Source organism: Mirounga leonina, unplaced genomic scaffold (genome assembly GCF_011800145.1).
Source record: "Mirounga leonina isolate KUSES-001 unplaced genomic scaffold, KU_Mleo_1.0 Mir_224, whole genome shotgun sequence".
Taxonomy (NCBI): Eukaryota; Metazoa; Chordata; class Mammalia; order Carnivora; family Phocidae; genus Mirounga; species Mirounga leonina.
In genome coordinates this window covers 7443487-7466839 of record NW_023270615.1, presented here as the reverse complement: position 1 = coordinate 7466839, position 23353 = coordinate 7443487, and the positions used below count along the sequence as shown (strand labels likewise).

The 23353-nt window shown below is 44.1% G+C and overlaps 1 protein-coding gene across 4 annotated transcripts in view; it reads right to left on the bottom strand.

Annotated features, from left to right (window-relative positions):
* Window positions 1-22991, bottom strand: part of CEMIP2 (cell migration inducing hyaluronidase 2) — an 81723-nt gene extending 58732 nt beyond the window's left edge. Inside the window, exons 1-3 of one of the 4 annotated variants that reach the window (XM_035029063.1) lie at window positions 22517-22991; window positions 5025-5367; window positions 720-860 (exon numbers count right to left, since the gene is read on the bottom strand). In XM_035029063.1, the coding sequence (XP_034884954.1) occupies window positions 720-860; window positions 5025-5355 (472 nt within the window). In that variant the 5' untranslated portion in view covers window positions 5356-5367; window positions 22517-22991. Of the gene's footprint in view, window positions 1-719; window positions 861-5024; window positions 5368-21686; window positions 22334-22516 lie in introns of those variants that run through there. The other 3 variants (XM_035029066.1, XM_035029065.1, XM_035029064.1) reach the window with 3 other exon arrangements.
* Window positions 22992-23353: the final 362 nt, after the last annotated feature.

Here is a 23353-nt window from a genome sequence, read left to right as displayed (position 1 = left end):
GTTTACCTTAAGTGGGGGTGAGGAAGAAAAGACTTCTGCAGTTAAGTTGGGGAAAAAATTTATTAAGAGTCTGCTTAGAAAATTAAGCCTGTTTTCAAAATAGTAAAGGCAGAAATGGAGAGTTCATGTCTCAGCATGCTAGAAATGCCCAGGGGCATGAATTTCAACCCATTCCACCTTAGGGCTAAATTATTTTTAGAAAAATATCTAAGAGCCTCCAAATCATTTTTACATATGTTAACCCATGTTAATTCTCTCATCACTCTCCGTAGCTGTAACAAAGATTTAGCTATGAGAGATCACCTTCTGGAACTGTTTCCTATCAATCCGAGGTCTTGACTTGAGTGATTTTTTTTTTTTTTTTAAGATTTTATTTATTTAAGAGAGAGCATGAGAAGGGGGAGGGTCAGAGGGAGAAGCAGACTCCCTGCCGAGCAGGGAGCCTGATGCGGGACTCCATCCCGGGTCTCCAGGATCATGACCTGAGCCGAAGACAGTCGCTTAACCAACTGAGCCACCCAGGCGCCCGACTTGAGTGATTTCTAAGGTCCTCTTAGCTCTTGAATTCTATGGTTCTACCTTAGGAACTTCTCATGCCCCATGGCTAGACCAACACCACATTCTAAAGGCTAAGAACAGTTTTCTACATACAGAACATCAAATGCCCCCCACAGCAATGAGCAGCCTTGCAGCCCCCATAGGCAGGAACCATTCCTCACCTCCATCCTGAATGACTATAGAATTCACCGTGGCATCCGAGGTCAGACGGAACATATCTCCCTCCTTGATAACAACTTGCTTTGCAGAATCCTGTCCTGGATCCCAGTTCCTGAGACGTGGGTTCTGATCTGGGCAATTCTCTATAAAAAAAAAAATGCAACATCAGTATCGCATCAATGCAACAAAATGCAAGAATGCCTTTAGCCAGATCCAAGTACTACCCTCATTTTTTGCAATCTGCACGGGATGGGCAGACCTGTTTTAAGTCCCTGCCATAAGGATGGAAATCCCATCCCATTCCACCTAGCAGATATATCCAATCCTTTACTTCAACGCATAAAAAAGGTTGCCCTACACAACTAAGTTGCTACCATCTAGTTCGGGTCTAACTCCACAAGGAAAACACAGAGTTCCCCTGAATCATCTACTCTGGAAATAAATTAACAGCAAGAGGCAAAACTGTGATTTGCCTTTGGACCCACACTAGGAAGCAGTTTTAGAAAACAAAATATATTCACAACATACTAGTAAATTAAAAATGGGAACTGCTAAGTAATAGGTATGTCAGGTCTTCCCAGGTTCCTTCCTTTTTGCACAGTAGGTTGAAAGAAGCATCTCTATCATTCCACAGACCGCAGCTGATAAATACCAGCTGATAAATACCAGCTATCTGCAGATAAGCACGCTTTCCCAATGAAACTGGAAGAGGCAAATGGCCCAAGGCATGACTTCTCATTTTCAGAGATGAGGAAACTACAGACCAGAGAAGCCAAATCCAAGATTACTCAGCAAGCTGAGTGACATGCAAGTTCCCCCTTAAGAAATGAGGTTTACTGGACATGTCGCGTTCCTTTACTAGAATTAGGATTTGCCCCTTGAACAGAGGAGGATGGAAACATAAAAGTATTCTGCATTGCCACAGCTATTTAATGCATGAGACCTTTAGTTGCTGCTATAATTGCAGGGGAGGGCAGGAATCACACGGGTTTCGATCAACTCCTGACCAAGTATTTACAGAGGATCCATTTGCTCACTTTATACTAGATACTGTAAAATTTATAAAGCACAGGATGAACTCACAGCCTGCAGAGTTTATACTAGAGCTTGGGAGAGAAGCCACCAGCTAGACAATAATTAAACACTGAAGAATGTGGTAGTCGTGTGATGCGCAAATGAGCTCAGAGAAAGGAGGGGTGGGCTGAAGCACCTGAGACAGTTTCAACGGAACAGGACCCTCGACCTGGACCCTCAAAGGGCGGGTAGTACTTAAATAAGAGGAGCATGGGGGCGCCTGGGTGGCTCAGTAGGTTAAACATCCGACTCTTGATTTCGGTTCGGGTCGTGATCTCAGGATCGTGAGATGGAGCCCTGTGTCGAGCTCCATGCTGGGGCGTGGAGCTTGCTTAAGATTCCCTCTCTCTCTCTCCCCCGCTCTGCGCCTCCGCGGGCTCCCTCTCCAAAAATTAAGAAAAAAAAAAAAAAAGGGCGCCTGGGTGGCTCAGATGGTTAAGCGTCTGCCTTCGGCTCAGGTCATGATCCCAGGGTCCTGGGATCAAGACCCGCATCAGGCTCCCTGCTCAGCGGGGAGCCTGCTTCTCCCTCTGCCTCTCTCTCTGTCTCTTATGAATAAATAAAAAATCTTTATAAATAAATAAATAAATAAATAAATAAATAAATAAATAAAAAGAAAGAAAGAAAGGAGCATGAAGGTGAGAGATGCAAGTACCCCTCGCTACCCAAGTCCGTTGGTTGCTCAGTTAGAAGGGCAAGGTGTAGCCCATATTTAAACTCAGCCAAGGTAGGGATAGGCAAGATGTGCTTGGGAATCATATGAAGGTGGAAGGTACACGTTGGGAAATCATAGGAGGAAAAGTAGAGAGGCTGAGTGCAGCACCAAGATATTAATTTTTATGGAAAGAAAATTCTGATTCCTCGTTTTGAATTGTGTAACCCTTAATGCAAACATCTCATTTCTAAGCACTCGTGTTGCCCTAGGCTCATGCTCTCTCTTTGAGGTGACATTAACTACTGCAGTTAAAATCAGCCTCACTGGTTAAGTCCTTGGCAATTATCTCATGTAATTTTTCTCAAAGCAGTTTCATAATCACCGACATTTAATTCAGATAAATCAGTGATCGTTACTATTAGACTAGAAATAATCCTTAAATGTTTCTTTCCGTTGAAGAAACAAGAAATCTCTTAAATGTGTTCTGACTTACTACTAAGGATTTCTTAAACTTCTCTTCAACCTCCCTCTCTTCCCATAAAACATCGAGCTAGAGCTCTCCATGATGTTACATCACAAGCAAATGTATGCCCCATATAACAAGCACTATATACCCAGCTACTGAGAAGGAAATCCAGTCTTTTGACATGAAGAGCCTACCAAATGGTTATATAATTTCTCTTGGTTTTTGTTTTGTTGTTGTTTTGTTGTTTTGTTTTTTTTAGAGAGGAAAAGAGAGAATCTTAAGCAAGCTCCATGCCCAGTGCAGAGCCCCATGCTGGGCTCGATCTCACAACCCTGAGATCATGACCTGAGCTGAAATCAAGAGTCAGACGCTTAATTGACTGAGCCACCCAAGTGCCCCAATTCCTCTTGTTTTTAATTATTTCCCAGGAGACCATGCTTCCTTAGGAACCATCACCAAAAACTCTCATCTATTTCCTTCCAGTAAAGTACACTTAATGAGGAAATCCATGGTCTGCAGAAAGCGCGGACAAATAGCTCTACAGCCCCGCCTTCCCGGCTGCCCACTGTTAAGCTGCGGGTTCATTATTAAAATTATGTAACAGCAATAACCAAAGTGAGGCTGACCCCGAAGGATGTCAGCATACCACGTATTTCTACCAAAGTTCTACACTTATACTGCCAAAATGTGAAACTACAGAACGTTGATTCAAAGGAACCACATCAGTGATTCACGGTCTTAGACGGAAAATGAAAACATCAATTAAAGCCACGGATTTCAGCTCTGATCTTCCCCCCAGATCTGGCATCTCTTTACTGCAGATTACTTGTGAAGAATGACTCAACTGCAGCAAACTTCGCTATTTTGCTGGAGAAAAGGGAAGAGAAAATCAATTTGAGGAGCCAACAGAAAGCAGTGTGACAAATTCATTCCGTGGTTGACTGGCCTGGTCAACAAAGATGTTGATATGAACATTTCTTACTTCAGGTCTATTTTCTTAGAAGCATTGACACAATCTCCCCCAGGACTTCAAAGTCTATAAAACCGCTAAAGCACTCATGGAAACTAAATAAAATAGTATTTGTAAGTCTTGCAAATAATAACATGCTTCTCAGATGTTGTATCCATTTAAGGAGGCATCTAATTTGACAAAAATCTGTCCTAGATAGTAAAAGAAAAAAAAACTGCAGACAAAAATGATGCCCCAGTCCAGGTTGTTATGGTCCGCTTCTCCTTCAACAGCCCTGAGCAATCTGATTTTCAGCCTGGTAGATGGGACTCTATCCTGAGCCCATTCTTTATTGATACTAGATTGAGACTGACAATGAATTTCTTCAAAACCATTTGAAGTACTGATATATTACCAACTTGCAAAGCAAAGGCCATTTAAGAAATAAAAACGTGCCCACAAGATATTTAATTATGAAGTAATAAGGGATTTTTAGATAAATGTATCAGACCTTAAAGCTCCTAATGGATGTTTTCCTTTTAGGATACACACTGTTCCTCAAAAATACTTGAAACTTCTCTTTTAGAACTGTCTCCTAGCCAGTTTCAAGCCACAGAACACAGATCTTAGTATTTTCACTCATTTAAAAATAAAATCAAATGGGGCGCCTGGGTGGCTCAGTTGGTTAAGCGACTGCCTTCGGCTCAGGTCATGATCCCAGGGTCCTGGGATCGAGCCCCACATCGGGCTCCCTGCTCAGCCAGGAGCCTGCCTCTCCCCTCCCACTCCCTCTGCTTGTGTTCCCTCTCTCGCTGTGTCTCTCTCTGTCAGATAAATAAATAAAATCTTTAAAAAAAAAAAAAAAGATTCTTAAAATGAACATTTTGAAAAGAAATGCTCCAAAAACATCTTGAGCACTGGGACAAAATAGCAAAATGGAAGGAGGAGCAATCCTTCGGCTGTATCATTTCCAGTGGATTCCTTTAACATTTGCTTTAATAAGCAGGTAGGCCTTCTATTCTCTACATATGAATTAGCTAGAGCCAAGTTAAGATAACACAAGCTTTTCTTTTTAATTCTATTCTATTTCCTTCCCTCCTCCTTCTCCTAGAACATGTGCTCTGTACACGTGCGTGCCCACACGTGCGTACACACGCACTTACCATCTGGAGCGTATTTTGAGGAGATCCCTAAAATGACCGTGAGTGCAACAAAAAATGAGAAACTAGTGAAAGCAAAGCAAATGAAGGTATTTTTGTGCCTCTTCTGCTTCTGTCTTTCCCTCTGGGCTTGCTGCTCTTCAGGGGAGAAAGCAAAGGTGGCCCGGGCTTCCTGTCTGATGGAGGTCAGTTTGGCTGAAGCTTGGCTCTTTGGAGGAGGAGGGGGCCGCAGGGGCACGACCTTCCCTGGCACGTAGCCAGACGAGCGATGGCTGCTTCCATTCTGAGGCTGGAGGAAAGCAGGGGAGTGTCCCCTGGAATCAGTGGCATGCATGATAAACTGTCACTGCGAAAAGAAAAAAAATTAAGGTTCAGAAATGTGAGAATTGGGGCGCCTGGGTGGCTCAGTCGTTTAAGCGTCTGCCTTTGGCTCAGCTCATGATCTCAGAGTCCTGGGATCGAGCCCTACATCGGGCTCCCTGCTCCGCGGGAAGCCTGCTTCTCCCTCTCCCACTCCCCCTGCTTATATCCCCTCTCTTGCTGTGCCTCTCTCCATCAAATAAATAAATAAATAAAAACTAAAAAAAAAAAAAGAAATGTGAGAATTGTGGCTTTTTTTTTTTAAAGATTTATTTATTTGAGAGCGTGCGCACGTGAGCGACCAGGGGAGGGACAGAGGGAGAGAGAGAGAATCCTCAAGCAGACTCCTTGCTGAGTGCAGAGCCTGACGTGGGGCTCGATCCCAGGACCCTGAGCTCACGACCTGGGCTGAAGCCAAGAGTTGGCCGCTCAACCGACCACGCCACCCAGGCACCCCTGTAATGGCTTTACGAAGTGTTTTTTATTGTGATCAAATCATGTCGCGTGAAACTGACAACTTAAGCCATTTTTAAAGTGCACAATCTGGTGACATTCAGTACCTTCACAATTTTGCACAACCATCACCACCAACCATCTCCAGGACATTTTTATCATCCCAAAGAGAAACTCTGTAGCCATTATGCAAGAATTCCCCATTCCTCCCTTCCCCCCAGTCCCTGGTAACCACTGTAACGACTCTGAAAATACCAAGTCAGCTCACACCCCTGACAGAGTCACTGTCTTCTAATGTCACTGCTTCTTGAGCCTGGCTGCACATCTGAATCACCCACTAACATTAAAGTCCCGTGCCACAGCCCAAACAATGAAGTCAGGATCCAAGCATCTCTATCTTTTAAATGCCCCCCACAAAGCGAGTCTAACGAGCACCTTGGTTGAGAGTCACTCTAAGGCAACCGTTCTCAATTTGCATTGTGCCTAAGAATCACCAGGGGTATTTGTGATCTCCAGCTCAATTGGCGCATGGATTTTATATCTTTAACACATACCCTGGTGAGACACTGAAGCAAGTGGTCACACTTTTTGAGTATCATGACTCTAAGCTCTTCCAGCCGAAGTTAAAGTCCATGCATCTTACGAAGACCATAAGTTCCAATAGACAAGCTTTCACGTTTAGGTGTTCAATTTCCCTGCTAGATTTTTCTTTTTTCTTTTTTTAATTTATAGATTTTTTTTTAAGATCTTTATTTATTTATTTGACAGAGAGAGAGAGAGACAGCAAGAGAGGGAACACAAACAGGGGGAGTGGGAGAGGGAGAAGCAGGCTTCCCGCAGAGCAGGGAGCCCGACGTGGGGCTCGATCCCAGGACTCTGGGATCATGACCTGAGCCGAAGGCAGAAGCTTAACGACTGAGCCACCGAGGCGCCCCTCCCTGCTAGATTTTTCTTTTGGTGAAGCAACTTAAGCATTCGTACCTGTGTTATCCCTTACCTATAGACTATGAACTCATTTAGTGAGGAAACCTAAAGTCTACATTCTCTGGTTAAAAAAGAGACAACAGGCCCAAAATGGAGTCCCTTGTGCTAAAGCCATGTCACCAAACCAAGACTTAACATCTAACCTACTTGTGGTTTCAGACTCTCTCAGGAACGTAACCTTTAACCAGTCTGAAGTTACCTGGTCAGCACTAGTAAGATAATCTGCTTGACAGACCCCTGCCTTCCCCCAAAGGAAGGTGACCTCGCCTGAAACAATCCACTCTTTGCTAGAAACTTCTTTTTCTGCCCCCTGCCTCCCATTTTGTAAAGCTCCTTGGAGACCCTTTCTATCTGCTAACATAAGATGCTGCCTGATCCATGAATCATTAAGTAAAGCCAATTAGATCTTCAAATTCACTCAACTGAATGCTGTTTTTTAACAATCTCTTTAAATCTTCAAATTTTGTTTAAAAAATAGGCATTCAAATATTATGGTTAGAATAATTTAAAAAAAAAACCTAACTCAGAATCCTTACTGCCAGGCACTGTTCTAAACCTCTCACGTATATTACTCATCTAATACATTTAATACAACAAATCTCCGTAGCTCCCATGGCCCCCATTGTACACATGAGAAAAACTGAGGCCTACAAAGGTTAATTAGCAAGTATATGGGTAAACCAGGACTCAAACCCAGGGCACTAGAGTTCAGGCTCTTAACCGTTACACTAATGTGTCTTTCAGAACAATTGAGAGGCGATAATGTCAAAGAAATCAGTTTTCTGATTTGCAAGGGTGTAACTAGAATGAGTTGAGTCTGAAAGAGCACATTAATATTTTCAAGAATTCTTCATGCAGAAGTTCACTACAAATGATTCTTATCTAAGAGAAGCTGACACATAAACCAAGGTCCTTTTTATTCTTTAGCGTAAGCACCTGTTTAGTTTCTGAATGAAAGAGTAAGTTTTGAATGCAACCCTATTCTGTTACTTTGCAAAGTCAAAGAAAGAATGCAAGGAAGCAAGAAATGCTATGCTTTTATCATGTTCTTATTGCAAGGACTGTGGGTGAATAAGATGTGTTCAATGGCTTCGGAAACATGGTGTTCAACCTCTTTCCTTACTTCCCTTCCTTAATAAGTAGAGCATCTCAGAGTCACCTGATTTCATTCAGTACCCTTGTGATTAATCCCCTCATCTTCTGCCAAAACAATGAATAAGATCCAAGTCACAGGGGTAACCCCCAAATTGCTCTAAACTACAGCAAATCCATGAAACACAAAATGTGGTCATTAGAAAAGCCATTAATAAGCATTCCCAGGAACCAAACGATCTGGAAATTAATGGGGACAGAAAGGGAATCTAATCAGGAATTGATGCGGATTTTACATGGGGCAAAGAACATTCTCAGAGTCAGTGTGTCTGTCAAAAACACTTGGTTAGTGGGGTTTGATTTCTGAACAAAAGTAATTATTTAGATGAAGCTTAAGCTCCGTGACAAAGGGAAGAGAACACGATTCAAGGTGCTATTGAAGAAACTGCTGCATGTGCCAAACAGCAGAACGAAATAATGGAGACATCCTGCTGGAACAAATGAGAGAGTATAACAAAGACCCCTTTATGATCCTCTATTAACAAAGACAGGATGAAACTAGATATTCTTGAGTGCCAGGCTCACCAGGGTGGGAGGGGAAGCAGGACTATGATCTGCTCTGAAAGGGAGTGGGAAGCTTTTGTTCGAGGCTGCAATCATCTGATACTTCATTGTTTCAGGGTGAGAAAGGTTGTTATTACTTAACAGGCTGGAGGGCCCTTTTGTGGGCAATGATGTGTCTCCAGATGTACCCACAATATAATACCAGGCAGTAAGAGGCTAAATGAAGCTGCCAACCCACTGGGAATAATTTGTGTCTTCACATTCACAAAATGATACCCTAACGTGGAAAACTCTGATGGTATCTGCCACAAATTAAAATGGTCAATAAATGAAAAATAACTGTGGCTCTGTTTTCCCCATAACTCTTTTGTAAAACTAAATATATATTTTTTTTTAATTTTTTTTTTTTTTGAGTAAACTCTACACCCAACATGAGGCTTGAGCTCATGACTCCCCGAGATCAAGAGTGGCTTGCTCTGCCAGCCAGGCACCCCAAAACTAAATACATTTATGTTCATATATTCTGAGCCCATTAGCTCCACTTTACTGGAAAACATGTAAATGCATAAGCGACAGATACAAACATTCTTTTCCTAAAAAGTAAACACACTGTTAAAACCATCTTAAAAAATTACAACCAGGGACACCTGGTTGGTCCAGTCAGAAGAACGTGCAACGCTTGACCTCGGGGTCATGAGTTCAAGCTCCATGTTGGGTGTAGAGATTACTTAAATAAACAAATAAATAAACATTTAAAACATTACAACTAAAAAAATCATTTTATGCAGACTTCTCTTTCAATTTATCATCATTTTTTAAAGATACAAGATACAAATACACTGCTTTAGAATTTCACTTTACATTTATGAGTTTACTTTAGGAGTAGGATTATGAATCAATTACTTAAAAATATGATTGCTAGTTACAGATTTCAATTCTTTGTGGGAAGAATTGACATTTCACTCATTCAATAAGCAATTGTGAGCTCTCCTGCAGTCACTAGAGAATTGTGGTAAGCACCATGGAGGATAGACAAAAGATTTGCAGATTTCTATCCCTAAGAAATACAATTCCTAAGTTCAATTTTAATGACTTGCTTGAAGGCAGAGTGGAATTGACCAAGGAAATACAGTTGACCCTTGAACTAAGGGGCGGTTAGGGGCACTGATCCCCATCTCCCCCACCAAGCAGTCAAAAATCCATGAATAACTTTTGACTCTCCAAAAATTTAACTACTAATAGCTTACTGTTGACCGGAAGCCTTATGGATGACATAAAACAGTGGATTACCACACATTTCGTATGTTATATGTATCATATACTGTATTCTTACAATAAATGAAGCTAGAGAAAAGAAAATGCTATTAAGAAAACACATTTACAGCTTGGATTAGTGTGAGTTTAGGGTTCTGAGAACAAAGAGGCACCTTAACAGAAGAAAACATGAAGAGTTCCCTCCAGCTCTCAAGACTTCAAGGTGAGTCTGAGCGGTCATTTTAAACTTTTTATGACAGAGCAATGTTTTTACTCAATACACTAATAAATTTGCTCATATTACATGCCATTTTTAAGAGGGCTGTCTCCCTCGTGTAAAGAACACAGTACTCTATGGAAGGAACACGTTCGTATTTTATGATGTATTAGAAGAACTAGTACAGCGTGAGCTAAATCCCTAAACACTGACAGATAATCCAAAACGGGGCAAAACCAAGTCATTCGAGTTTGGAAATGCACCCCATGAGGGTTTTGAAGCATAACTTTTGGCATTTGAAAGTATTCCCTCGGGGCGCCTGGGTGGCTCAGTTGGTTAAGCGACTGCCTTCGGCTCAGGTCATGATCCTGGAGTCCCTGGATCGAGTCCCGCATCGGGCTCCCTGCTCGGCGGGGAGTCTGCTTCTCCCTCTGACCCTCCTCCCTCTCATGCTCTCTCTATCTCATGCTCTCTGTCAAATGAATAAATAAAATCTTTAAAAAAAAAAAAAGTATTCCCTCATATGTATTTACTGGATGGTAAAAAGTGGTAGCCCGAAAGGCTTAGTAATAATTAACTAAGAAGTAAAATCATTAAGTAAATAAGTAAATATCATCTGTCATATTTCATGCTATCATAGAAATAAATATCATGCCATTAAAGATCTTCACAGGGAATTTAGGCAAAGATTTAAAGTAGGTAATACAAGAAATTACTAAGAACATGAAACTATATCATGCAAATGCTGAAAAAGGGGAAGCATTCAAAATCTACTACTTTTGTCAAAAAAAAAACTCACAAAAAAATCTTTAAAACTTGCTATTATTTTATTTATTTTTTTAAGGATTTTATTTATTTATTTGTCAGAGAGAAAGGGAACACAAGCAGGGGGAGTGGGAGAGGGAGAAGCAGGCTTCCCGCCGAGCAGGGAGCCCGAGGCGGGGCTCGATCCCAAGACCCTGGGATCATGACCTGAGCCGAAGGCAGACACTTAACGACGGAGCCACCCAGGCGCCCCAAAAATTTGCTATTATTTTAAATAAAATTCTTCTGTTGGATAAAAAAGAGTGTACAACCTCAAACAGTAACTCAAGGTGGGAGGAGTCTGCATTTGGCAAGAGCACTCAATTACAAGAAGTAATCACAGAAAATAATTTATTTTGGAATTTCAGTAACATTAAAGGAGATCACGTTGGTGAGAGTTTCTTGCGCCTATAAAAAAAAAAAAAAAAAGAGCATGGGTGCCTGGGTGGCTCAGTTGGTTGAGCGACTGCCTTCGGCTCAGGTCAGGATCCTGGAGTCCCGGGATCGAGTCCCGCATCGGGCTCCCTGCTCGGCGGGGAGTCTGCTTCTCCCTCTGACCCTCCTCCCTCTCATGCTCTCTGTATCTCATTCTCTCTCTCAAATAAATAAATAAAATCTTTAAAAAAAAAAAAAAGAGCATGATTTTAAGAAAAGTGATATATTCTCTTTTAAAGTCGTCAAACACCGTGCTATCCCATCCACGAAGCCCTGTCATCTCAGGATTCTACAAGAAGTTCCCTGGCTGTTCTTCCCTGCACTCTGTCTAAAACTCTTGGTCTGATGGCTCAGTTGGTAGAGCCTGTAACTCTTGACCTGGAGTTCAAGCCCCACGTTGAGTGTAGAGATTACTAAAAAAAAAAAATTTTAAATAAAACTCTAGTTGGATCATCTTGCTTTCTGCCTTATGTTTCAGTTAACATGTGGACTTGTCCATCCATCCCCTGCAGTTGACTATAAGCTTCTTGAGAACAGGGACTAGTCTTACTTATCTTAGGATTCTCACAGGACCTTCCACATCGTAGGTCCTCACTAGGTGCTTGTTGAACTTAGATCACTCTAGCTCTATAAACCACACACACAGATTGGAATTTCCCACTCAATCTTTCCTTGACATCCTTGAGGCTCTGGGAAATTTGTCTCATCCATCTGGATCTGTTGCCCTGATTTGGGAAAAACTGAGAACATTTACTACTTGAAGCAGAAAAGCCAAAGCATTAATTTTTACAAAACGCAATCCTAGTGTGCAATCTAGCAGGTGACTAAAGGTATTATTACCAACTGCAAACAGGCATTCTAAAGATAAAGAGTGGCAAACTAGACAAGCTCAGCCTTTCACAAGATTTTTTAATACTTGTAGCAAAACAGTACGAAATGCAGTAGGCACACAGGAAAAAGGAAAGTGTTCCATTCCACTTCGTATTGTCATGCTGACAGCCAGTAAGGGCTGCGATCTGGGGCACCTGGCTGGCTCAGTCGGTAGAGCGACTCTTGATCAGTGGGTCGTGAGTTCGAGCCCCACTTTGGGCACAGAGCTTACTTTGAAAACAATGCTGTGATCAAAGGGAAAGTCTTCTCAATACAGACATAGCAGTAATTCAAACTCAATAAGTGCTCTTTAAAAGGACTGAGTTTTCAAGTTCTTTCTACTGCTGAGATGCTAACATAGAAGACAAACGGCCTACTATACGTGCTTATCATTCACAGGGTGGTTGAGGACGCTTGCCCTCGAAGCTGTATATTCAGTCTCCCAAATCCCCCAGCCTCTCCAACCCAGTGGAGAGGGGTTCTCACAGCCCACTGCCATGCCATGGGTATCAACCCCATCATATCCAACACCTAATGAAAATGCACTACTTTTGACCCATTTTAAGTCTTTGAAATCCTACCTACACTTGTCATGAGAACTGATTTTTGACTGGAAAATCCAGGCTTACAGGGACAATCAAGAAGCTGGCATGATCTCAAGTTTACTCTTCTTTGATGAAGCGCATAATTTTTGAAACAGTATCCAGTCTAAAGATCAATTCTGCAAGTTACAGTCGAGTTTAGGGAACAACTGGCCAAAGTCTGGCTGAGGAAACTTCCTTTTATTAAGATCCTGGTAGGTCTTTACCACACACCCACTGGTATGCTCTCGGTCACAACAAAATGTAACACATGCCAGGAACAAGAGGTGTTCGTGAATTATCCTGAAAACAAATGATAAATGTTTGTAATTATTAGTAATTATGACCTAATTAAAATTTTAACCAGCTCTTAATGGTCTTGAACTTCCAATTAATGGTTCCAACTTCCAATCTCCCGTTTTTAGGAGGAAGATAACATCAAGGAATCAGGTTTAGGGGCGCCTGGGTGGCTCAGTTGGTTAAGCGACTGCCTTCGGCTCAGGTCATGATCCTGGAGTCCCGGGATCGAGTCCCGCATCGGGCTCCCTGCTCGGCGGGGGGTCTGCTTCTCCCTCTGACCCTCTTCCCTCTTGTGCTCTCTGTCTCTCATTCTCTCTCTCTCAAATAAATAAATAAAATCTTAAAAAAAAAAAAAAGGAATCAGGTTTAGGGTGTTGGGGGACGGCAGCAGGGTGTTTCTTTAGTTTTGCTGTAGATTCAGAGTATGTCTATAGTTGATAAACAGTGAGCTCAACACTTTAATCATATAAAGCTGTTGTGTAAGAAATAAGCTTAGCAGGGGTGCCAGGGTGGTTCAGTCGTTAAGCGTCTGCCTTCGGCTCAGGTCATGATCTCAGGGTCCTGGGATCGAGCCCCGCATCAGGCTCCCTGCTCCACAGGAAGCCTGCTTCTCCCTCTCCCACTCCCCCTGCTTGTGTTCCCTCTCTCGCTGTGTCTCTCTCTGTCAAATAAATAAACAAAATCTTTAAAAAAAAGAAAAAAAGAAAGAAGCTTACCAAAACTGACTTTTAGGCCCTTTAGTTTCTCAAAACATCAAATAAATACTTAAGTGTGATCAGTATTTTCATGAAGATTATGTATTTAAATACATATTATACAGATTTTTCAAAAACAATGGCTGAAAAGTTTCTGGGGGAACATCCTTCTACACATAGTTTAGAGGAATATATTTTATTGCATATCCTATTCCCAGAGCATGCAGGATAACATATATTTTTAAACAACAATCCCTGCAACAGAATTCAATAGAAATGCTAGGTCTGTACTTACAGCTCTTTGGGAGAAAACAGACAGATGGTGGAGGAAAATTAAGTTCAGTTTCATTCAGAGAACAGCTTGGTTTGTGCAAGTATACACCCAAAGTATCCAATCCCCTGAGACCTCCAAACAGAACAGTGCTCTCAGACAAGACATACTCTCCATCATTACCTTGTACGGGTAGGCCTTTTGTCTTTTCTTTCAACTCTCCAAACCAAGAGGAGTCACTATCACTTGCAATTGCCTGACATGGTCCCAAGAAATAAGACATTTGTCATGGTTAGTTTATTTACATTCATTCTGGGTCACTTTTACTAAGCTGATTGTGCCCGGGGCCAATGTTGCAGAGACAGAGGGGAAACTCCAACCCTCCATTAAAAACCTCTCCCTATGCAGGGGAAGGATACGGGGCTGAGAAATGTTCGTTTTTATTCCCTACCTTCTTTTTCCACTTGGTCAATTTAGACACGTATGATGAATGATACTCCCCACAGTTGAGCTACTATTATATATAAACACCAATACACCCAGACCTGAAGTCTAGCACCATGGATCATTGTTCACATTACCTCCTCCCTCAAAAGGAAACCACTCTCCCAATACATACTAACTCCATTAAAATATAATACAGAGAAATGACAAGGAATTTTTCAAACCTATAATCTCCTAAAAAGGCTAAATTGACTAGAAATTATTTTTTGTCACTAAGCATTTGAGTCAGAAAAAGTATTATTGAAAGCCAGAAGACATTTGTTTTTTCCTGCTTAGCAATTCACTTTTTGTTAAGCTCTACTGTTAAGCTCTTTGCCAGAAAACCATAGTCGGGAAATAATAAATCCCTGGAAAACAAAAATTAACTAAAAATACTAAGAGTTGGATTATGTTGAAAACAACGAAGCAACAAACGCTGAGTTTATGGGTCTGCACTGAAGGAATTCAGATGAGCACATCAGCTTCAATTTCACTAAAGCGGATCTATCCTCGAAAATTATGTTGGAATCTCCTGTTAAATATGGATCCCTCTGAACAAAGAGTCCGTATTTATAATATCTAATGCCCAAAGTAAGCCAAGTGAACACTTTCCCATCTTAAAAGTTATATAGGCGACCTTTAAGAAATATTTTTAGTTCGTTCTTAGAGTCCTCTCCTTTATGCAGGGTACAGGAGGCAGATGTCTGATTTTCCTGACACCAAACATACTCATTAATCCTGTCTTTTTCAAATCTGTTACGCGTCTCCATGAAAAGCAGTGCTTGACCCCACCGCCAAGATGGCTGACAGAGCGAAAAGGCTGAAGAACATTACCATGGGCAACAAAAGAGAAGCAAAAGGAAAAAGGCAACAGATCCACAGACCAACAGGGGAGAAAGGCTGACAAGGAAGAGTATCTAACACTCCTTACCAGGTCAAAAATAAATTTTAAGAAAGCAAAGTAGGTAGGCCCCTGGGTAGAAGGAAAGAACTAAAGGATAAACAAAACTGAAGGCAGAACAAGCTTCAACTTGGAAAACTGGAGAAAGGAGAGAGAGGGTGGGTCCTTTTACCTACCAGTCCTCTGCTCTTCACTCCTATTTCCTTCTCCCAATTATTATTCCTCAGCTTCCTTTTTCTCCTGCATGCTTTCTAGTGAAAAGCTGCCCTCTTTTCTCCCCTCCTTCCCAATGCTCCTTAGACCATCCCCCTTCGCCCTCGTTCCCCACAGGCTGGGAGGGCACAGGCCCCCAGCCTGCTGACGGTGACGGATGGCTGTCAGAGAGGTACACAATGGCGGATGGCAGCTGGCCTTCGAAAGAAAGAACCAAAGCCAACGTCTGACCTGAGGGAGGCTGATTTAATTAAGGTTACGGCAAAGGGCAGAGCCGCCTGTGGGCTGCATTCTCTGCCGAGCGCCAGGGACAAAGCCTGAAAATATTTCTCAAGAAGAAAGAGCCAAGAAAGTTATGTTGGTTAAAGTGTTGAAAGTAGGAAAAAAGAAGAGGCAACAGAGATTTGTTTGATAAAGAAGCAGAGATGGACCAAAAGTCCACAATCTCTTGAGATACAGACATCAAAATGCAAGAACAGTAGAAAACGGGTAACGAGGACGTTTGGACATGCCTTTCAAACTAGGAAATATTCCAGATGAAGAATGAGATGCCCAGATTGAAGTGATCTGGGGCCACTCAATCCAGTATCAAAGCAAAATCTCTATCAATGGCAGGGTCGGGACAGGAATCCAAATGTACTATTTCTTTTACCTACAACACATAGCCTTTTTTTTTTTTTAAAGATTGTATTTATTTATTTGAGAGAGAGAAAGAGAGAGAGGAGCACGTGAGAGGGGGGAGAGAAGAGGGAGAAGCAGACTCCCTGCTGAGCAGGGAGCCCGATGCGGGACTCGATCCAGGGACTCCAGGATCATGACCTGAGCCGAAGGCAGTCACTTAACCAACTGAGCCACCCAGGCGCCCCAACACATAGCCTATTTTTAATACAATATTCACCCCTGGGAGTAAAGGCTTGCCCGACAGGGAACACATTTAGGCTTGAACATCTCTTATGAGACAAGGACTCTGCTAGATGATGGGGACCCAGTGGTGTACAAACAAATCTCTACCTTCCAGGAGCTCAGAGCTCAGTGTTGGGGGGGTCAGGAGAGGACCCAAGGAAACAAGTAAGTACAATGCATGTCAGGGCAAAGACACTAACTGGGCTGGTGGGTCTGAAGAGGTGATCGCCTGAGTTTATTAGATCTCTACAAATGGAATAATTTTTAAAAGCCCTGGCAAACTGACTTACCCAACTGCATGCCACCAGACCACTATGAATAGCTTCCTTTGCATGTATAAACTAAAATCTACCACAGAACCCAGCCACTACCATGACAACGTACTGTCCAACGATGACCAATATGGGAGGAAACAACAGAAGTCTCTTGTATTTTGTGGAAGGCTGCAGATGAGTCCCTGGCCAAAACAAAAACAGTGCCTGATCTCCTGCGGCGTCTGAAACCTAGGCCTACAGACGAGACCATATTATACCTCCTCCAGTCTCAAAGTTCATCAAAACTCAATGGTGCCAGAGAGTCAGCAGGGAAGACCAACGAATGAGCAATTACTCCGCACTAGAGGGTGCTTAGACTTTGCATAGCCGAGCAGAGACAGGTTCTGGCCAGCAGCAATGAGACCGGCAAACAGGGGCTGCATGATGGGCTCAAGGGCCTTAAGCACAAACAGGGAGCAAGAAGAAATACTTGAAGGTACTTGAAGGTTAAAGCCAAGCTCAGACCACATGGTAACTCAGCAGCTGGGGCGGGGCGGGGGGAGAGACACACCGACAGACAGTTATCCATGAGCTGACCATACATTGTGAAGCGTGACCATATGGAGAGGACAGGACAGGCAGTGTCTAAATCAGCACAAGCACTTGGGAAAGCAGCTATTAACATTCATCAAAAGACGTCATTAACTGTGCTGAAAAGCCGATTCATCTTCCATTTGGCCTTTTCAGCTCTATCCCCATACACAGCCCACTTGCTACCAAACTGCTAGCTTCTCAATATTACTAGCACTTCGCTTCTATCGGAGCATGTCCTAGGGTGGCTGGGGAATGGCTGTCATCAAGTACCCACTGCACAATTAAAGCCACATCTTTGGCATTAAGGAAAGAGAATTTTATAAATCCTCATACGAAGTGGATTTTAAGGGTACCACTGGCAGTAGTAAAAACCAAAATGACTCATTTTTCTCATTCCTTCTGAAACAGGAATCAGGCATTTGTCCTTGTGCTCAACTTAATCTTTCCACTGTCTAAAATGTTAATAATTAATTTTCCAATCTCACTGTATGCAAAAAAAATCATTCATTCTTCAGGGAAGCGAGTCACCATCAATAAGAACAGGAAATGGGCAGTATCCAAGTACGAGCCAGTAATTAGGCAGAAGCCCCCAAATCGGTAACAATTTCACTCTTCGGAGAGACTTCATAATTAGATATGACCAAGACATTTGGCTTGTGGTGGATACTCCTATGTTTTAAGATACTTATATCAAACTCAGAGTCAATGAGGAGAATTCTTTTCTCAGTGGCTCAACATGGATCGTCTTAAATTGCAATCCTTTCAGGCAACAATGTTCCAATCATACTTCTATGCAGTAAACCATTTTAAAAACTATATTAAAGCTAAGACTGCTACAAGCTCTCTGAGGCAAACTTTTCATAATATAAAGTCTCCAAATGCTGTCAATTTTTTACTTATTGTCCAAACTAAGATAGAGTCCTGAAAAAATAAATATCAAAGGCTGATCACTTGTGCCCATGTAATGGAAATAAATGTCATGTTACAAATCTGGCTACAAGGTTAGACTAATAATAATAATTTCAAGGCAGATTTGCCTAATCGATCAAAGGACTGATTTGATGGGAGATAGCAATTCTGTGCTTTAAGTCATACACAGCGTCCCAGTCTGTGCCATTTTTTTTAAAGAGGCATTTTAATAAAGACCCTATGCTTCATTCATCTTGGTACTGCTCACAGCAACCAGCACAGAGCCTTGCACATCTTAGGAATGCAATAAAATATTTGCTGAACATAGTTCCTGACAACCAACATTAATGGCTTCCCAAAGCAAGTACAGGGAAAACAAAAGACCATGCCAACATATTTCTAACACACTTTTATCCTATGATTCACAACACAAATCGGAATAATGTTTCCAGGAACTTGCTTTTTAAAAAACGTGCACTTTTACAATATTTTACATTTGTGTACTATTTGTGAAAAATGCAAGTAAAGCTAACATTATTTTTACACTTAGTTCCCTATTTGCCAGAAATTTCTTACAAGTAACATCACCCCACTGCGTACATCGTATCATGGGTAAATCCTCCCAAACAGAAAAGGTAGAGTGTCTGCTTTAAACTTGGGTGCAATGAGTTTCTAAGCCCAAATGCAAATTACTTCCCCATTAAAACATTAAAGTAACTAAATTGCTAACAAAACCAAACAGGAACAAATTAAGAGTATATTAGAGGGGGGGAAAAATGCTGACTGGAAATAAGGACAAAGGGGTTCTTGTCCCTGCTCAGCCATTAATTTACTATATGACCTTACCTAATTAGTTAGGCTCTCTGGGTCTCAACTTCCTCATTTTAATATTATTTTTAAAGCCCTTTCAAACTACATGCTAAGATTCACCATGTCCTGAAAAGTGATTTACATTCGTACTGCCCCCCTCCCCCCCAAATCACATTGAACATGATAGTTTTAAATATGTGAGTATGGATTTCTATCAAAAGCAACTTATTAAAATGTCAGATGAGCTTGAGTCCACTTCAAGTGGAGAATAAGGCAAGTAGGTTAAAACAAATAGTGCTTCCAGATTCACGTTTCACCCAGACAGCAACTGTTCTTACTGGGGGAACAGGTTTTTCTTTAATAGCATCGTTGAAAATTCCAGCTCTTTACAAACGAAGTAAACTAGTCAGGGTCACTGTCAGGGTCTCAAAAATGCAGATGCATGGCTTCTCCTTCCTTTTCCCTTTTCCCTATTCATCTTGTTGGGAGAGAGAAAAGCAGAAGGGCTAGCTTGACTTGGGAGATTGGGGAGGGGCGGGGAGGGAGGGAAGAACGTGGCAGTTACTATACAGACCGAGACAAGCCCCTCTCAATTGAGGTACTGTACGAGCCAGCCCATCCTTCTAATTAGTGCTCACAACCCAAATGCAATGAAAGGGTTTCCTGTGGCTGGGATGGGAAGATGCCTGGACACGTTGAGGAATGCTCTATGACAATAACCAACACAACCATCTGAAAAACTGCACTCAAGCTGCGATTCAGAACACTCTGGAAAGGGCACTTTATTATATGCACAGCGAATTAAATAAAAGTTAATCCTCAAAGAATTCAATAAAGTATTCTCAAACTAATTTTACAGATGAACAAACGTCAAGAAGTAGGGCATTTGGCCAGCAGCAAACGGTTAACAAATGTCAGAGCCTCGTTTTAAACTCAGTTCTGACTTCGAGTACTCCAATCTTTACGTTTCAAAATGATACCACTGACACCACTGTCCAGCCCCTGTTATTTTTGTCTGATTTTGAAAACTTTATTTTTCACTAAATTGCTTCCTCATTACTGTCCCCCCCCCCCATTCCCACTCTGGTCCCCTTCTGGATTCTTAAAGCATTCTATGCATAATGCTCCAAACACTCATACACACTTCCTGGGCTTTCTCTAATTGTTCATTTCCTTTCCCCCCAGCCTAGACTCATTCCTTTCGACAGCAGAGACCAGCTCCTCTTCCCTTACAGACAGAAGCCACCACACAGATGATCTTGGCTCCCTGTGACTTCCAAGCCCGAACCACTCCATCCAACTCCCTCTCCCTACCGACAAGCACACAGTGAGCGTTCAGAGTGCTTCCCAAGTGCCTGACACACAGTAGGTGAATAATAATTGTTAGCTGAACGCATGGTTGGTGGGTGGGTGGATGATGCAAGATCCTATTTTATAGCACTTTACAAAGTACACCCTTACATCCCATATGCCATGGGAGTCTAAAACTGTACTTAATAATAAGCATTCCAATGTTCTCTTTCTGCACCGTGGCTCGTCCTATCATTCTCAAATTCAGGGCCCAGAGGTGCAGAGCTGGTAAGTTAGTGGTAGCCTTTCGACTTCAGAAATGGCCCAACGCTACTTTACTTTCTAGTCTGTCTTCCCGCCATTCCCAAGTAGCTTGGGAACAGGCTAAATTAGGTTCATTAGAACACGAAGGAGGTGTGGTCCCATTCTGGTTTCCTGTTGTGAAATCTGAGACTTCGGAAAATCTGCAGGTTACAGGTTAGATCAACAAAGGAGCCTGGACTCAAACAATTCACAGTGACCAAGAAAACCTAAACAAGCACAGGAGAAGAATGTACTGATCCGACCTCCCTGTCCACACATGCCTCGGCTTCGTTCACAGGCTGTTAAAGCAGAACAGGTAGGTGAGGACTCAAAATTCCCTTCTAACCTTAATTTTCTGAGCTTAATGGTTCATTCATCAGCTAAAGCAGCTAAAGCTTTCATCAGCTAAAGCAGCATCAGGTGGAATGAACTGAATTCATCAGCTAAAGCAGCATCAGGTGGAATGAACTGAAACCCAGAGGCAGACTTCTAGTTCCACCCCACACACTGACCCTGGAGTGCAGGTCCGCAGAAAGTCAGGGGAGTAACTTTAAGGTAAAGGACACAACACCAGAAGGTACTACCTAGTGTCTACTAAGCACCAGTGCCTACCGCACTTTCTTCTGCTTTGCCCAAAAATGCAAGCCCTGAAGAGCCCTTTGAATAGCTAATCCAAGGTGCACAAACCAGAGCATGATGCCCAGACCAATTCTGAAAATAGCAAGTTTCCTTCAAGATTAATACCTCCTTTTTGCCCACCAAAGAACCCTAAGGCTAAATACCTGAAATGCATTTCTAACACAGAGCCCCTGCCAAGACGTATGTCTACGTCTGGCCGCCCCCATGGCGGAGGCCTCCCTCCGCTCAGGTGAAATCTCCCACCAGCCCACCGCCTCTAAATTCACATTCCGTCCGGGGAAGGGCTCCCGAAAACAACATCTGCACACCCTCAACACGTGCAATTATGCAACAGCGCATCACATTGTCACTCTGAGACCAGGAGAGTGGCCACAAGCCAGTGAGCGGCTCCCGAGTGGAATGAAAGTTCTTAAAATTATTAAGCACTCCATCCGTCACCCCGACTGTTGATGAAAGGGGAAGTATATCAAAGTCTGTTTTCCTAACCTTAGGCAGAGAATTTGAGTGAGTGGTTTCTGCTCCACAGCGAGGTCTGGTGACAATCCTCAGCAGAGAGCATCCAGGGACATCGGGACCCTGGTTTTATTGCAAAGGATACAGCAACTAGCATTAACTACTGAAGTCCTCACAGAGCAGGACCCCCTCCCTTGCCAAGACCTCCCAACTCTGCAGAGTAAAGCTGGGAGCGGGGTCCAGTGCTAAGGCTACCCCCAGGTGTAAAGAAAGCTGCGAGCGATTTTTAAGTCCCCCCTTACTTTTACTAACACAAAGCGGGGTAAGGGGTGAGGGGTCGGTTCACCAACCCAGGGGAATAGTAAAGAGACAAAGGTCACCCCCAAACGCGTCCCGTGCGCGCACGGAAGCCGAGACTCTGCAATGCACATTCCACCAACCTTTCACCGTGGTCGGCTTCCTGTGGGGTTTATCCCCCCCACCCCAACCCTCTCCGGAAAGTTTGAGGCTGTTCACACCGACTTTCAAAGGTCCATTGTTTCCTTCTCCGTAAACGTAATGAAAAGAGAGACGGAGAGAAAGAAATCAAGACGCGCTGCCCCAGACCCTTTCTTAAAGAGCGGAGAGGATTTACTCCGGGGGAGTCCGGTTCCTCCGGATCGAGAGGAGAGACCGGGAATCGCGGCGCGCGGGGGGAGGGCGGGAGAATGTTTGCCATTTCCGCAGAAATGCCTAAACGCCAGGCCGCCGGGAGCCGGGAGCCGGGAGCCGGGACGGTGCGCGGGGCCGCGGGCGGCGACCTCGCGGTGGCCCTGCGCGCAGCTGGGGAGGCGGGGCGGGGGGGGGAGCCCTCCGCGGCTTACCTTCCCCTCCCCCACTGAGCGTCGGCTACTCCAGGTGCCTACACCGCGGTCCAAAGAGACGGAGCCGAGCTCCTAGCGTCCCCGTGTCCGGATCCTCTCTCCATGGCCAGAGAGCCCCGGGAGCCCCGCGCCCGCCGCCGCCGCCGCCGCTGCTTTTATGCAACTGGCAGCCGCAGCCTCTCTCTGCCTGGAGGTGAAACGCTCTCCTCCCGGGAATGACGCGCACTTCCCTCCGCCTCCGCCTCCGCCTCCTCCAGCCCGAGCCTCGGGGGCAGGGGCCTCGGCTCGCTCGCTCCGGGAGCAGCCGCTCGGCTTCCTCCGCTCCTTCCCCTCCGGGAGGAAGGGAGCCTCGGCCCCGGCGGCGCGCGCCCCAGCGTCCCCGCCACGAAGGGAGGCGGCGGCGGCAGCGCGGGGCACAGCGGGGTCCCGGGAGTCGCGCTTGCCCCTGGTCGGCGGGCGCCGCGGCTCGCGAGGGTCGCGCTCAGCCTCCGCGGGCCGGACAAGCGGCCCCGCTCTGCTGGGCGGAGGGCTGCCGATTGGGCGGGCGGGCGGGCGGACGAGACGGAGGAGGCGGGGGCAGAGGAGGAGCCTGCGGCCGGAGGAGGCGGGGGCCGCGCTGGGCTCCTCCCGCCGCCCGGCTCCGCGGGAGCTCCGGACCCCTGCGCTCAGTGCCTCCCGCTGCGGCGCCGGGAACCGCGGCCCCGGCTGCGGCCCCAAACTCCTACCCGGCCAGTGTGAACCTGAGCCGGCGCCCCCGCACCTCGTGGCCGAGCCTGACAATGAGCCCCCATCACCCCCGGCCGAACCTGACCAGGAGCCCCCGTCACCCCCGGCCGA